Source organism: Mobula birostris, chromosome X, assembly GCF_030028105.1.
Source record: "Mobula birostris isolate sMobBir1 chromosome X, sMobBir1.hap1, whole genome shotgun sequence".
Lineage (NCBI taxonomy): Eukaryota > Metazoa > Chordata > Chondrichthyes > Myliobatiformes > Myliobatidae > Mobula > Mobula birostris.
This window is the reverse complement of record NC_092402.1, coordinates 20698362-20714076: the sequence shown is the minus strand read 5'-3', so window position 1 is coordinate 20714076 and position 15715 is coordinate 20698362. Positions and strand designations below refer to the sequence as shown.

The window sequence follows — 15715 nt, the reverse complement described above, 5'->3', positions numbered from 1 at the left end:
AAGTGGATAAATTCACATTTATCCACATTAAATTGCATCTGCCATGAATTTGCCCACTCACCCAACCTATCCAAGTCACCCTGCATCCTCTTAGCATCCTCCTCACAGCTAACACTGCCACCCAGCTTCATGTCATCCGCAAACTTGGAGATGCTGCATTTAATTCCCTCATCCAAGTCATTAATATATATTGTTAACAACTGGGGTCCCAGCACTGAGCCTTGCGGTACCCCACTAGTCACCGCCTGCCATTCTGAAAAGGTCCCGTTTATTCCCACTCTTTGCTTCCTGTCTGCTAACCAACTCTCCACCCACACCAATACCTTACCCCCAGTACCGTGTGCTTTAAGTTTGCACACTAATCTCCTGTGTGGGACCTTGTCAAAAGCCTTCTGAAAATCCAAATATACCACATCCACTGGTTCTCCCCTATCCACTCTACTAGTTACAGCTTCAAAAAATTCTATGAGATTCGTCAGACATGATTTTCCTTTCACAAATCCATGCTGACTTTGTCCGATGATTTCACCGTTTTCCAAATGTACTGTTATCATATCTTTGGTAACTGACTCCAGCAGTTTCCCCACCACCGACATTAGGCTAACCGGTCTATAATTCCCCGGTTTCTCTCTCCCTCCTTTTTTAAAAAGTGGAGTTACATTAGCCACCCTCCAATCCTCAGGAACTAGTCCAGAATCTAACGAGTTTTGAAAAATTATCACTAATGCATCCACTATTTCTTGGGCTACTTCCTTAAGCACCCTGGGATGCAGACCATCCGGCCCTGGGGATTTATCTGCCTTCAATCCCTTCAATTTACCTAACACCACTTCCCTACTAACATGTATTTCGCTCAGTTCCTCCATCTCACTGGACCCTCCTTAGAGGCCAAGTCATTGAGTATATTAAAGCAGAGATTTGTAGGTTCCTGATTAGTAAGGGCATCAAAGATTACAGGGAGATGGCAGGAGAATGGGATTGAGAGGGATAACAAATCAGTCATGATAGAAAGGCAGAATTGACTCAATGGGCTGAATTAGCCTAATTATGCTCCTATGTCTCATGGTCTCCTAGGAAATATGGAATATAGGAAGAAAGAGGGTGAGTAAAAAGCTCCTTTCAACATGGGCTCCCTTTATCTCCTTTGCAGGAGATGTTTGACATCATTCTAGACGAGAACCAGCTGGAAGACGCTTGCGAACATTTGGCTGAGTACCTGGAAGCCTACTGGAAAGCCACTCATCCTGCCAGCTGCAACCCACCCAACCCTCTCTTGAACCGCACCATGGCAACCGCCGCCCTTGCTGCCAGTCCTGCTCCAGTGTCTAATCTACAGGTACAGGTCCTCACGTCCCTCAAGCGTAACCTTGACTTCTGGGGGCCAAGGGACGATGAAAACAAAGGAGTCACCGAAAACAAGGAAGCTACAAAGCAGCCGACGGAAGCAGAGGACGCAGTCTAATATGTAAAGTGCGGAAGGGAGAGGGCACACTGTGGTGGCGTTACCTGAAACTGTTCTCCCCAGCCCCCTGTCTCAGTTTACAGTTCCTATACTAGTCTAGCTGCATGTAGATACCAGCTAACCATGCTTTTCTTCGTCAGGAAGAACAGGAGGCTTAAGACAAGAAAGTGGCTGCCCTTTTTTCTCTTGGGCAATGGGCAGCTCCTTCCTGTCGTTAGTGCACTGTTTGTGGTTTTCCTATTGTTCCATTTCGTGTCCCGTGCTTTTGAGCAGCAGTTCTGCCCCAGGCACAGTGGTTAGAACTGGACACACTCAGCTTCGAGGAGGTAGTCTTTGGGCAAAACCAATGTCTGTACTCTATTAAGAGAGAGCAAACCCTTAACCGCACCAAACATGGATGAGCCCATTTCTCTCAACACATTACATTGTAGAACAAGGTCAGAGGTGTCTTCACAGTCAATGCTGAGAAGCAGATCTCACCAGACCTTTACCAATGATGTAGACCTCTAGGCTCAAGTTTCAATATGAGTTCAGGGAAAGGAGATACAAGTCTGGGGTAAATTGGCTGTTATGTCAAACCTTCAGACCTCCAGAGTATTTTTAAAATGATGACAAACTTGTTTTAGATGCTTAGAGAGTGCAGAAATAATACTGGTGTCAAAGGTTGTAAAACAATTGGGACAACAGTTGAGGTGTTGGGATATGGACAGATGACAGTGGAGACATGAGAGACTGCAGATGTTGGTATCTGAGCAACACACAAAGCACTAGAAAAACTCAGCGTGTCAGGCAAGGTCTATGGTAGAGCTGGATCGCTGCATGGCAGAACCAACCTGCCCATGCCAGGGCCAGGGAGATACAGGTTCCTAGTTATACGAAGAAGCTGGTAAGAAAACATAAAACAGTACAGCACAATACAGGCCCTTTGGCCCACGATGGTGTGCCAATCTTTTAACCAACTCTTGAGATCAATCTAACCCTTCCTTCCGACATAACTCTCCATTTTTCTATCATCCATGTTCCTATATAAGAATTTCTTAAATGCCCCTCATGTAACAGCCTCTACCACCACTCTCTTTGTAAAAACTTACCTCTAACATTCCCCCCCCCCCATACTTTCCTCCAATCACTTTAAAATTATGCCCCCTGGTGTTAGCCATTTCCGCCCTGGGAAAAAGTCTCTGACTATCCACTCTATCTTTACCTCTTATACACCTCTTTCAGGTCACCTCTTCGTTCCAAATAGAAAAGCCTTAGTTCCCTCAATTTATCTTCATAAAACATGCTCTCTAATCCAGGCAGAATACTGGTAAATCACCTCTGCACGCTCTCTAAAACTTCCACATCCTTCCTATAATAAGGTGACCAGAACTGAACATAATGTTACAAGTGTGTTCTAACCAGGATTTTATAGAGCTGCAATATTACCCCACAGCTCTTGAACTCAATCTCCCAAGTAATGTAGGCCAATACACCAAAAGCCCTTTTAACCACCCTTCAACTTGCACGGCAATTTTGAGGGATCTATGGATGTGGAACCCCCCCCCCCCCCCGCCCCCAAGATCCCTCTTTTCCTCCACGGTGCCAAGAATCCTGCCATTAACCCTGTATTATACCTTCAAGTTTGACCTTGCAAACTGAATCACTTCACAAATGATTTATTTTGGAAGGTTGATTTTGAAGGGAGAATACTGGGCTGGTCAGAGAGTGGAGACACGAAACTGCAGATGTTGGTCCTGTCATCCACTGCTCCACTAATAGTTCCCATTATAATCCTTACAGATCAGAGTCCAGCACTAGTAGCCTTCTGTGTTCCTGCTTATCTCCCTCCAGTAGCTGCCTCCACCTTCACCCTCCCTTCTCCCCTCTACACTCCATCCACCTCTCATTTTTATCTCTGTCTGCCTCTATCTACCATACACCTGCCACTGTCTCTCAACTGCAGCCACCCCTCCCGTACTTGGCAGAACCCGCCTGTCATCTTTCACCCCTGCTCAGCCCGCCAATCACCTTGGACTCCTGCCTTACTGCCCCTCTCTCCTCGCTCCTCTCTATACCAGCCCTCTCAAGATTCTAGTTTATTTATCATGTGTACATCAAAATGTACAGTGAGAATGTGCATTAACAACCAACACAACTAAGGATGTGCTGGGGGCAGCCCACAAGTGTCACCACACATTCCGGTGCCAACATAGCATACCGGCAATGCTCTGTAGAACAACACAGAACACAACAAGCAACAAAACAACAACAGGAAAACAAGCCCCTTTCCTTCTGTTCACCCACCCATGTGCACAGCCCTCTAACCCCAGAACAAGCCATCTTCTTTGGCCTCCAGCTTCCAATGGGCTTGCAGACATTGGGGCTTTGAATTCCCCAGCTGAGCTGCAAAGATTCATAGTCATGGGTCTCTGGCCAACAAGCCTCAACTTCTGATTCAACCCTCGGGCCTCAATCCTCAGCATCAACACCCCACTCTCTCACTCCCAGTCCTGGTACAGGATTACAATCCAAAACATTGACAGTTCCTTTCCTACTGGAGATGCTGCTTGAGCCGCTGAGTTCCTCCAGCAGATTGTTGGTGAAAGAGCAGCTGGCCCATCAACTGCCCGACCATGCCACTGAACATGACTCCCAGCAGTGCAGCATGCCCCATCCCCCATTATGACACATCACAGTGGTGCAGCTGATAAAGCTGCTCCCTCACAGCTGAGTTTCAACCCTCGGGCACTGTCTCTGTGGTGTTTACATGTTCTTCCTGTGACTGCATGGATTTCTTCCCGATGCTCCTGATTCATCCTACGTCCTAAAGTACCTAGTAACTAAATAAGTGCGACAATCTGGAGGGGGCATTACAATGGGATTAGTGAAGGATTGGTGCAGATGGTGTTTGATTGATCAGCACTCACTGCTAGAAAGCTCTTTGCTCTGTGAGGCTTGCAGCTATCAAGGTAAAGATTTAAAAGATCCGCTTTATTTGTCACAGGTGCATTAAAACACCAAAACATACGTGAAATGCATTATTTGTGTCAACAACAAACTTGATCTAAGGTTTGTGCAGGGGGCAGCCCACAAGTGTTGCCATGCTTCCGGCGCCAATATAGCATGCTCGCAATTTTCTACGTGCATCTTTTGGAATGTGGGAGGAACCCGGAGCACCTGGAGGAAACTCATGTGGCCACAGGGAGAATGTACAAAATCCTTCCAGACAACGGCGGGAATTTAACCCTGATTGCTGGCGCTGTAAAGCGTTACTCTAAACGCTACACTGCTGTGCTGATCTTCCTACAATAGTGAGCGCTGTAGGTCTTAAGTCTTTCTATGCATTTACTAATAAAACATTGTAAGTGCTTTTTCAACAAAGGTTCATGTTGAGTTAAACAACAACATGATCTATTTGTTTCGTTCAAAAGACAGCACAGCCGGTTTTTGTAACAGTAAGTCACCAATAAATGAATTATTCTCACTGCGAGAAGAGGTCAGAGCTGGGGGCTCTCAAATTACCAGCAGACGTCTCCAGGTAACCAGCAGGGCAGGGTAACAACAATGATGAGTAAGTCAGGGATAACTCTGAGCTTGTTGGGAAGTTACCTGAGCAAACTGTAACCCAACCCTGAGTGAGTCAGCTCCCTCAGGAAAGAAAGAAATCACAGTGAGAAAGCAACTATAATTTTTAGGGATAAAAGTAAATAATTATTAATTTAAATATATTAGTGTATTATTTTACTTTTTCACTGAACATTTTTGTTGCCTTCTCATTCTGTTTTCTTTCTTCCCTGAGAGTGCTGACTCAGTTAATATATATCTTTAAAATATAAATATATTATTTTACTTTACACCATAAACATTTTTGTTGCTTTCTCATTCTACTTTCCTGATATACATAAAGTCCCTGCCCAATAGATTTTGAGCTTTCCCATACATCAAATGATTCACAATTAATCAGCGCCCACAGTAACTTTGCCAGAAGTTTGCGATCTCAGTAACTTTACCCTGCACTCTTACACATATAGTTTCTACCTCCATGTCTCAGATGTAGCTGATGCCTCTTCTAGGAGAAAGCCCCTCAGAGACTCTCAAGTGGACTTGAGTGCTGTTCTCTCCTCCCTGTTTGGATGAGAACCTTCTGCTCTCAATCCCTCTCCCGGTGAGGGTAAACTTTTGGTATTGCTGCCCATTTTACTAGGATTTTTCCAAACTGACTCATGACATTTGACCAGTCAAGCCTATGCTGACTCACAGAGCAATTCCATTCCCACCAAACTAAAATAGCAGAGCACCTCATATTCGCCTGCATCGTCTGGACACTGAGTTCCCCAATTTCAGGTAAACTATTCCCCCTCTGTGCCTTTTCTCCAGCTGATCTACCCAGTTACTCCCACACCCACTCTTGCACCCCCCAATCACCTTATTTATTTCCCCTCTTCCACCTAAACACTCCATCCCCCCCCCCACTGTTCCCATCTGCCCTCCCTACCTCCCCTAAACTATAAGGCATCAGAACAGAATTCAGCCATTCAGCCCATCAAGTCTGCTCTGCCATTCCATCATAGCTAATTCATTATCCCTCTCAACCCCATTCTCCTGCCTTCTAACAGTAACTTTGACACCCGTAATAATCAAGAATCTATCAACCTCTATTTAGATATACCCAATGACTTGGCCTCTGTGGCAATGAATTCCATTCTCCTCCTTCTCCTATCAGATTCCATCATCAGCAGTCCTTTGTCACTTCCACCTATCACCTCCCAGCCTCTGTCACTGCTTCACTCCTCTATCTGCCTGTCATTGTCCCTCACCTGTATCTACCTATCACCTGCCAGCACTTGCCCCAACCTTTCCCCTCACCTATTTATACTATCTACCCTCTGTCCTTCAGTCAAGATGAAAGGTCTCGACACAAAACATCAGCTGACTACTTTCCTCCACAGATACCACCTGATCTGCTGAGTTCTTCCAGTTTCTTGTTTGGTTCTCCATGTTCCAGCATCAGGACTCTCTTCTGTTTTCATTCCACAAACTAACTTTTATTTACTTACGTGCTTACTTACTTAGAGATACAGCACAATAATCGGCCCTTCTGACCCAATGAACCCAGCTATTTGAACCTCATCCCAATTATACCCCTGTGACCAATTAACTTACTAACCAGTACATCTTTGGAATGTGGGAGGAAACTGGAGCACCCCGAGGAAACCCACACTGTCAGGGGGAGAACGTACAAACTCCTTATAGACAGCAGTGGAACTGAACGTGGGTCGCTACACTGTAATAGTTTTTCGTTAATTTTCCCTGTCATCTATTGTTCCCCCATTCCCATTAGCTCCTACCAAATTCCACCTCTCAACTGCATACTGGAGCAATTTACAGGGGTTAACTAAACCTTCAGTCCGCATGTGTTTGGGATGTGGGTGGAAACCCACATGGTCACGGAGAGAATGTGCAAATTCCACACAGTGAGGATCAAACCCAGATCATAGGACCATAAAAAATAGGAGCAGAATTAGTACATTTGGCCCATCAAGTCTACTTTGCCATTCCATCATGGTTGATTTACTATCTCTCTCATCCCCAGTTCCCTGCCTTCTCCATGTAACTTTTGATGCCCTTACTAATCAAGCTCAACCTCAGCTTTAGGTATACCCAATAACTTGGTCTCCACAGCCATCTGTGGCAATGAATTTCACAGATTCCCCATAGTCTGACTAAAGAAATTCTTCCTCATCTCTGTTCTAAAGGGACGTCCTTGTATTCTGAGGTTGTGCCTTGTGATCCAAGACTCCCTCACTAATGGAAACATCCTCTCCATGTCCACTCTATCTAGGCCTTTCAATAGGTTTCAATGAGATCCCCCTCATTCTTCTAAGCTCTAGCAAGTACAGGCCCAGAGCCATTAAACACTACTCATACATTAACCCTTTCATTCCCACAATCATTCTTTAGAACCTCTTTGCAATTCTGTATAATTTCAGCATGCCTTATCGGAGGTATTAGCCATCGCCCTGCAGATGTGAAGACAGCAATTGGCAGGACAGGGAGGTGGGTTTGGAGCAGGCCACAGTGAGGCATCGGAGTTTTTAACAGTCAATAGGGAGAGGTGTCTCAGAGCAGGCAACAGAGGTGTTGATACAATCACAAAAGCCTACAGTAGGTTAGAGGGAGAAGGTTTGGAGGGGAGTGAATTTGAAAGAACATTTCATAGCACTTCATACAAAATGCTAGTGCAGCATAGCAGGTGAGGCAGCATTCCGTGGAGGGAAATAAACAGTCAATGTTTTGGGCCAAGACCCTTCACCGGGACTCTGATCAGGACTCTAATGAAGGGTCTCAGCACAAGACATCAACTGTTTATTCCTCTCCATAGATCCTGCCTGACCTGCTGAGTTCCTCCAGCATTTTGTGTGTGTGCTCTGGATTTCCAGCACCTGCAGAATCTCTTGTGCTTTTACAGCATTTTACATGTTCTTTTCAGGACATCTCAAAGTGCATGAAATGTGCAACAGAAGATCTCTGCACAGCAAGCTCCCATACAACATTACATCACAGGATAATCTATTATACTTTTAGAAATACAATGAAGCTCCTTTGCTCTACCCCTAAACAGTAATGGGGCTGAGAGCAAAAATAGTTCTGGAGTCATGAAGCACTACTGCACAGAAACAAGGCCTTCTGCCAAGCTATTCCATGCCAAACCATTACTGTATTCTGGCTAGTCCCATCAACCTGCACCTGGACTATGGCCTTCCACATCCCTCCCACTGTGTACTTATCCAAACTTCTCTTAAATGTTCAGTTTAATGTACTCAACTCCCTCAATATTACACTGGAGCATCAGCCCAGAATTTTGTGCTCATGTCTTTGCAGTGGGACTTGAACCACAAACTCCAGAGTGAGACTGAGTGTACAGCCCAGTGAGCCACAGCAGGGTAAGGTAGGGGTGGGGTGTTGGCTTGAGTTAGCTAGCTACAAGTATTCAGAGGGGCTAATATATGGGTGGGGGGGGGCCTGTGAAGCTGGCAAAAAGAAATCAGTGCCTCTTTCACTTGGGTGCGGGTGAGCTCACAGTTTAATTGGGTCACTCAACAGTGATTATCTATACTGGAAGCCTGGGCTGAATCCAACAGTCAGTGAGGTTACCTGGCAACAGGGGCAACTGCAAAACTATCTGTGGACATCTAGTTGGGATTCAAACAAACACTCCTGAGGGCTGTACTGCTATGGCTAACCCTTTGCAAATTTAACACAAACTAATTGTTTCAGCATGAAAGGTTAGTATTTGAGTGTTTTTCCTGCTTCTCTGCTGTGTTACTCGAGAAGAGAACATGAGAAAATAGGAGTTGCAGTAGGTCACCTGGTCCCGCAATCCTGCCCCACCTTTCAATATAAAGTCATAGAACACTACAGCACAGAATCAGGCCCTTTGGCCCATACAACTTATGCCAAAATGTTATTCTGTCTAGTCCCATCAACCTGCACCTAAACCAGAGTCCTCTAAACCCCTCCAATCCATGTACTTAGACAAACTTTTCGTAAACATTTCATTCAAGCCGACATCCACCACAATATGATTATGGCCCACCTGCCTCAGACCTCAAATCTTTCTCTGTACCACAAAATAAATTGGACTGGTCCTTTACCACATGAAGGCCCTTTTTCCGATATGTTGACTGCGCATTCCCCTCTGTAGATGCTACCAGACCTGCTGACTTCCTCCAGCAGTCTGTTTTTATTTGTTCTAGATTCCAGCATCTGTATCTCTTGTGTCTCCTTCTCTATGATAATTTCCCTTGGCATTCAGTTGGCTAATCTTTAAAAAATGTACCTGCCCCCACCTTAACTAATTTTAATGAGCTACCCTCCGCAATGCACTTGGGCAGGGAATTCCAAAGATTCATTACCCACTACAGAAAGAAGTATCTATGTGTCTTGAATGCCCAGCCCCTTGTAACAATGTTCCCTTGTTCAAGACTCTCTCACTAATGAACACATCTCAACATCTACTCGATCAAGTCCCCTCAGGTTTTTATATGTAAAGATTAGCTTTATTTGTCACATGTAGGATAGATACACACATGGATAGTAGGGATATGGAGGGCTATGGTCCCAGCACAGGTCGATGGGAGGAGACAGTTTAAATGGTTTTGGCATGGACTACATGGGCTAAAGGGCTGTTTCTGTGCTGTACTTCTCTACGTACATCAAAACATACAGTGAAATGCATCACTTGCACCTGGGATGTGCTGGGCATCCCACCAGTGTTGTGATGCTTCTGGCACCAACACGGCATGCCCATAACTTATTCACCCTTTGAAATGTGAGAGGAAACCAGAACACCCAGAGGAAACCCACAGGGTTACAGGTACAAGATCCTTAGACACAGTGGTGAAGATGGAACCTCAATCGATTTTATCGCTAGTGCTATAAAGTGTTGTGCCTACTGTTAAGCTATGGTGCTGCCAAATAAAGTCACCCCTCATTCTTCTAAACTTTAAAGAATACAATCCAAATTCTTTAACCTTCTTTGATAGGATTATCTCAAGTACTCTTGAAAATCCAATTAGTTTTTTGTGGGAAAAAGAAAATCAAAAGTAAACAGTTTTAATCTAGCCCCAACTTTGGCATTTGGTACAATGCTGGTTTTACAGCACACTCAAATTCTCCACACAAGTCAAACTGGTGATCTGTCTGTCCAGTCCCAAAGCCCAGCCCTAACTCAGAATCAGAATCAGGTTTATCACTGGCATATATCATGAAATTACTGCAATACATAAACATACTACAAATATTATGTATATATATATAATGTTAAAAGAAAGCTAAAGTAGTGAGGCAGTGGAGATGGGTTTGTTATCCATTCAGAAATCTAATGACAGAGGGGAAGAAGCTGTTCCTTAAACATTAAGTTAAAACCTGGTGTAAGGATTAAATGTTCTCCACCTGAATTCAAAGTCTAAGTCAAGTTTATTGTCATCTGCACAAGTACCTCCACACACAAGTGCAATGAAAAGCTTGCAGCAGTATTATAGGCACATAGCATCATATAAGCCTTATTCGTAAGAAAATCAAATACACAATTTTATACATAATTTAGATACAGCATAGCATAGTCAGCAAAGCATAGTGTCACACAAGGAGGCCAATCAGCCTATTTCATTCTGTGGTGGAGTGGAAAAATGCTGTCTAGTCTAATCCCACCTTCCAACACTGGAATTGTAGTCCGCTGTACTACTGTTCTGCAAGTACTCATCATATACTGTTTAAATGTTGTGATGGTATATGCTTCTACCATTGCTTTCAGGCACTGAGTTCCAGACATCTCCCCTAATCCCCCTGACCAATCTTGTACTCCCACATCCCTACAAATATCAGCCTGTGTCCTTATGGCCAAGGGAATTGAGTTCTTCTTGTTTTCTTTATTAAGGTTCCACAGTTAAAATAAAGAGTTCCGCTCAGTAATGGTCATTGATTTCCTGGCCTGGAATAACAGAAACAATACAGCACAGGGACAGGCCATTCAGCCCATCATGATGCTACATGAAACCAATCCCATGTGCCTGCACGTGATCCATATCCTTCCATTCCGTGGCCTTTGCCTGCATCTGTCTAAATGTGCCTTAGATGCCACTATCATATCTGCTTCTACCACTAACTCTGCAGCACGTTCCTGGAGTCTACCATTCTAAGGGAAATAAGCTTGCCCTGCACATCTCCCTTAATCTTCCCCTCTCTCACCTAACACTATGCCCACTAGAATTTGACATTTCTACCTTGGAAAAGGACTCTGTGGGGATTGTTCCTAGGTGGATTATTTCTACAAATTTCCTGTGTAAACACGCAGGAATGATAAAGGTTACGGATGATCGGAAAACACTGGTGGGCTCTGGGGTATCATAGTTCACAGAACATAGAACTCTACAGCACAATACAGACCCTTCAGCCCACAATGTTGTGCTGACATTTTAACCGAAGACCTTTTACTCCAAGAGCAATGTAAGAGCCTTTTCATCCTATATAACCCTCCATTTTTCAATCATCCATGTGCCTATCAATGAGTTTCTTAAATGACCCTAATGTATTTGGCTTGATGACCACCCCTGGCAGGCCTTCCCATGTACACCACCGCTCTCTGTGTAGGAAAAAAATTTACCTCAGGAATCCCTCTATAATTTCCTCCAATTACCTTAAAATTATGGACCCTGGTATTAGCCATTTTTTGCCCTGGGAAAAAGTCGCTGGCTAGACACTTGATCTCAGCCTTCTCTCTTTTTCTATTCCTCATTCTGGCTCCTCTCTTATCCCTTCTCTTCTCATCTGCCTATATCCTTCCTTTGGTGCACCTCCTCCTTCCCTTTCTCCCCTAGTCCACTCTCCTCTCCTGGCAGATTCCTTCTTCTTCAACCCTTTACCTTTTCTGCCTGTCACCTCCTAGCTCTTCACTATATCCTGCCTCCCCCACCCACCTACCGTTCCCTCACTTGGCCTCACCTATCACCTGCTAGCTTGTGCTCCTTCCCCTTGCTCCACCTTCTTATTCTGGCCTCTTCCCTCTTCCTTTCCAGTCCTGAAGAAGGGTCCCGGCTTGAAATATTGACCATTTATTCCGCTCCATAAAAGCTGCTGAGTTCCTGCAGAATTTTGTGTGTGTTACTCTGGATTTCCAACATCTGCAGAATCTCTAGAGTTTATGATCTATGCCTCTTATCATCTTGTACACCTCTATCAAGCCACCCCTCAGCTTCTTTTGCTCCAGAGATAAAAGTCCCAGCTCACGCAAGTTATCCTCATAAAACATGCTCTCTAATCCAGGCAGCATTCTGGTAATCTCCTCTGCACTCACTTTAAAGCTTGTACATCCTTCCTATAATGAGGCAACCAGAAAGGAACACAATGTCAGACATTAGTGCCAATTAGAGGAAAAGCTAGCAAACAGAAAGCGCTTGGGTATCTATCAAACAGTAGCTTAATGAATCTACTGGCTCAGCTTTTGTTGTATCTGGCTTCTCCAAGTCCTGGTTACTCAGAGGCAGTTCTTTTATCTCCTTTTCACAGTGGTTTGTGCTCAGAGAGGTTAAAATAACAGATGCCCCAGGGTATAAACCTCACCCAGGCAGACTGTGAATCTGTTCTGGACTCTGCCTGCCGCAGCTGAGTGAGGTTCAGCTGGACTGCAGAAAGGCTTGGGATTCACAATGATATCCTTGCTGCTGCTGCTACCTAAGGCAACTTGACACCCCATCAAACCAAAGTTCAAAGTAAATTTTTATCAAAGTACTTACGTGTCACTATATACTTATTACCTGAGAATCGCTTTCTTGCAGAGCAAAGAAATACAATAGAATCAATAAAATACTGCTTATGAACAAAACCTGGCCAACAACCATTGTGCAAATGAAAACCAATTGCAAACTTCCCAACCTCTGACTACTCTGAGATAGTAAAACCTACATAATGTTTTCTTCTAAAATCATTTTAAACTCTCACTTCCAAATTTTATGGGGTTTTTTGTTACGCACATGGGCTTTCATCACTTTTTTCCTTTAGCCCTCGCAAGTGCAGTGACTGCTGTTGGAATCAAAGCAAACTTCATGCAAGCATCTCAATATTTGCAGTCCAGAATGTTGCTCAGGTGGTGAGGCTGTGCGGGTCTGAATACATCACTGCTTGGTTGGGCTCTCGGTACGAGCACCATAACACATCCATGGATGCCCACTGGGCATAAAAATTCAGCCTGAGTTGAAACTTCTCTTCAGTCACCTTCAGAGGAGAGAGGCCATGGAATTTAGGGAAAAGGATAAGATCCCTTTTTGTTGCCAACTCCTCCTGAAGTTGGTTTGGGAACATATAATCTTAATGGTACCATCACCTGGTCACACGGTACTATCAGCAAGGAGGTTCAACAATGGCCCTCCTGCTCTGGCCTGGCTGGGTTCCTTCCTGATACCTAGTGCTGTGGACAAGGATTTCTTCTTCCAAGGAAGTCCTTGTCTCTCCAAGAAGAAGTCCTTCTTCCAAGGTTCTTTCCACCCTCACAACCCTCATTAATTCAGCCAAGTAGCCTTTAGGGCCAGATAATTTTCACAGTGCAGCAGTGATATTAACGTTTCTAGCTCAGGCCTATTTCCTAAACACTTTATCAGAGTGCATTAACATTGCTCGAACAGAGTTGCATTGTTTTAACACAATATTGAGCTTAAGAATGAGGCGATGGGATTGTTAGTGGCTGCTGGCCTGGGGTAATAATCTGCTGTAAGAGAATGTATTTGTCATTAATGGCTAACAACTATTTGTTTTCCACCCATCTCCTCACCCCCATTCCTTTCTGCATGGTGTGCCGTTACTAACTAGGGTTCCTACTTAGTGCATGGAGAACAAGCCATTGACTGTTCGAGCCCCGATCAGACAGATTTGCATGACTATCAAAGTGACTCTGCCAAACAGCCCTACCTTCGCTCGGCATCCTCCACGCCTCAGTACACCCATCACCCGCGTGCCGCCTCCCGAGCTCTCTCCCGCCAGGACACCTTTGACTTGGAGATGCAAGGCAGCCGGGACTCGGCTTACACCGAGCCGGGGGACTCCTGCATGGAGACGGATCCTTATGATGACCCGGAGCACTCAGAAGACCCTCAGGGCGCTCCCTGGCGTGGGGTATCTCGGCATCAAGTTCAGCACCAGGAATCGTGGGACGAGGAGGAGGAGGAGGAGATGGACAACGGCAACTACAGCAGACAGCAGAGGTGTCGGCTGCGAGCCAGAGACCACTACCGACTGAAGGACGAGGAGGTCTTGAACCGGAAACAGGGCGACCTGGAGGAGTGGGACCGTGATGTGTACATTTGTTAAAGTGCACTAGGGCCTACTCATTGCTCCCACCCCAAAGAATTTGCTATCTTGTAGTGGTGCCAGTTGCTCTGTTTCATTGTCCAATCTGAAGAAGAGACTATCATGTTTTTTAGCATTCGGTGAATTCATCTTGCCAAGCCCTCTATCAATGCCAATAGGGAATTACTGATTGACGGAGGTGCTTCTCCCGGGAGAAATTTGCATACAGTATCATGCCCTGCCCACACCCCTCTCCCTTTGCTCTTAATGCCTCGCTACAGGGTCTACCGGGGTTTGATTATATGGACCAGATATGGTGCGCTGTTAACCCTTTTAAGAATGGACACTTCCGATAAACATGCTTGAATTGTTTTTGTGCACCCATCTGTGACAATTCAGCGCCAGTACTGCCAAGAGAGCAGTTCACCCGATTTAGCTAGCTTAGAACTGAGAAGCCTACATACCAGCCGAAGCCACGTCTCTCACGGCCCTGATGGGATGTTTTTTAACTCTGTCCTCTGCCAGGTTAGCAAGTTGCGAGGTGAATAATACAAACATAAACACAAAACTAAGCATTAAAGCATGAATAAATAGACGGAAACTTTGAAAACAAAATGGCTCAAACTTTTACGGCTGTCTCTGACAGCGCCCTCTTGTTTACATGAATTTACAAATTAAGAGTGGCCTTGGAGAAGGTGTGAGGAAGAGTTCATGTTTTCTACACTGTCCTCCTACTTAACCCACTCTCTGCATCTTTAATAGATTTTGAGATGCTATTTAATAAACCCCTTCCTTGTCTGCCTCTTTCTGCCACCCCCAAGTCATTTTCAAATTGGAAAAGGTGGGTGACGGATAACAAAATCTGTACAGGTGGATATTAAACTTGTACCTGTTATTAAAGGCTATTTGATGCAGAATATGTCCCGTTTTTATTTAAACACAGAGACTTCCGGGTGTTTGAATGTCTAAAAGGCAGTGCAGTGGTGGGGGGAGGAGGGGGAGGGGGAGACTGAGCCACTCCTTGGCCATTGACCAAGGCTTGGACTAGGATTGTGAGTGGAGCAGAAAAAGGCTTCAGAGGGGATTACTGCTCACTGCCTTTTATAACACAGCTAAAGTCCACCGTTCTGGGCAAATAGGACATCAGCCTTTGTTGATCTGGGGTAAGGTGGAGTGGGTGGGTTATAAAGGATAGTTTATGCCAAAAATTAAAAGTAAATAAATTGAAGCGATTGAAAAGGCAGGTGATGAAATCAAGGGGATAAAATGATATTCTAATCCAGAAGAGATTTAACAGATGCAATATTGTGAAACATATAACTTTGATATTGGGGATGCAGATTGAATCCAATCCAGATGTCTAAACAATGATGTACCCTATCTATTGGCTACAGGTGTCCAAAGTTAAATGCTTGTATCCAAGAAATTATT

At 44.7% G+C, this 15715-nt stretch overlaps 1 protein-coding gene across 3 annotated transcripts in view; it reads left to right on the top strand.

The window, feature by feature from the left end:
- The window catches only part of cacnb1 (calcium channel, voltage-dependent, beta 1 subunit), a 470521-nt gene extending 455288 nt beyond the window's left edge, over positions 1 to 15233 (top strand). For 2 of the 3 annotated variants that reach the window (XM_072248611.1, XM_072248610.1), the window contains exons 13-14: positions 1151 to 1336; positions 13808 to 15233. In XM_072248611.1, coding sequence (XP_072104712.1) covers positions 1151 to 1336; positions 13808 to 14305 — 684 coding nt within the window. In that variant the 3' untranslated portion in view covers positions 14306 to 15233. The remainder of the gene's footprint in view (positions 1 to 1150; positions 1337 to 13807) is intronic. The other variant, XM_072248612.1, reaches the window with a different exon arrangement.
- Positions 15234 to 15715: the final 482 nt, after the last annotated feature.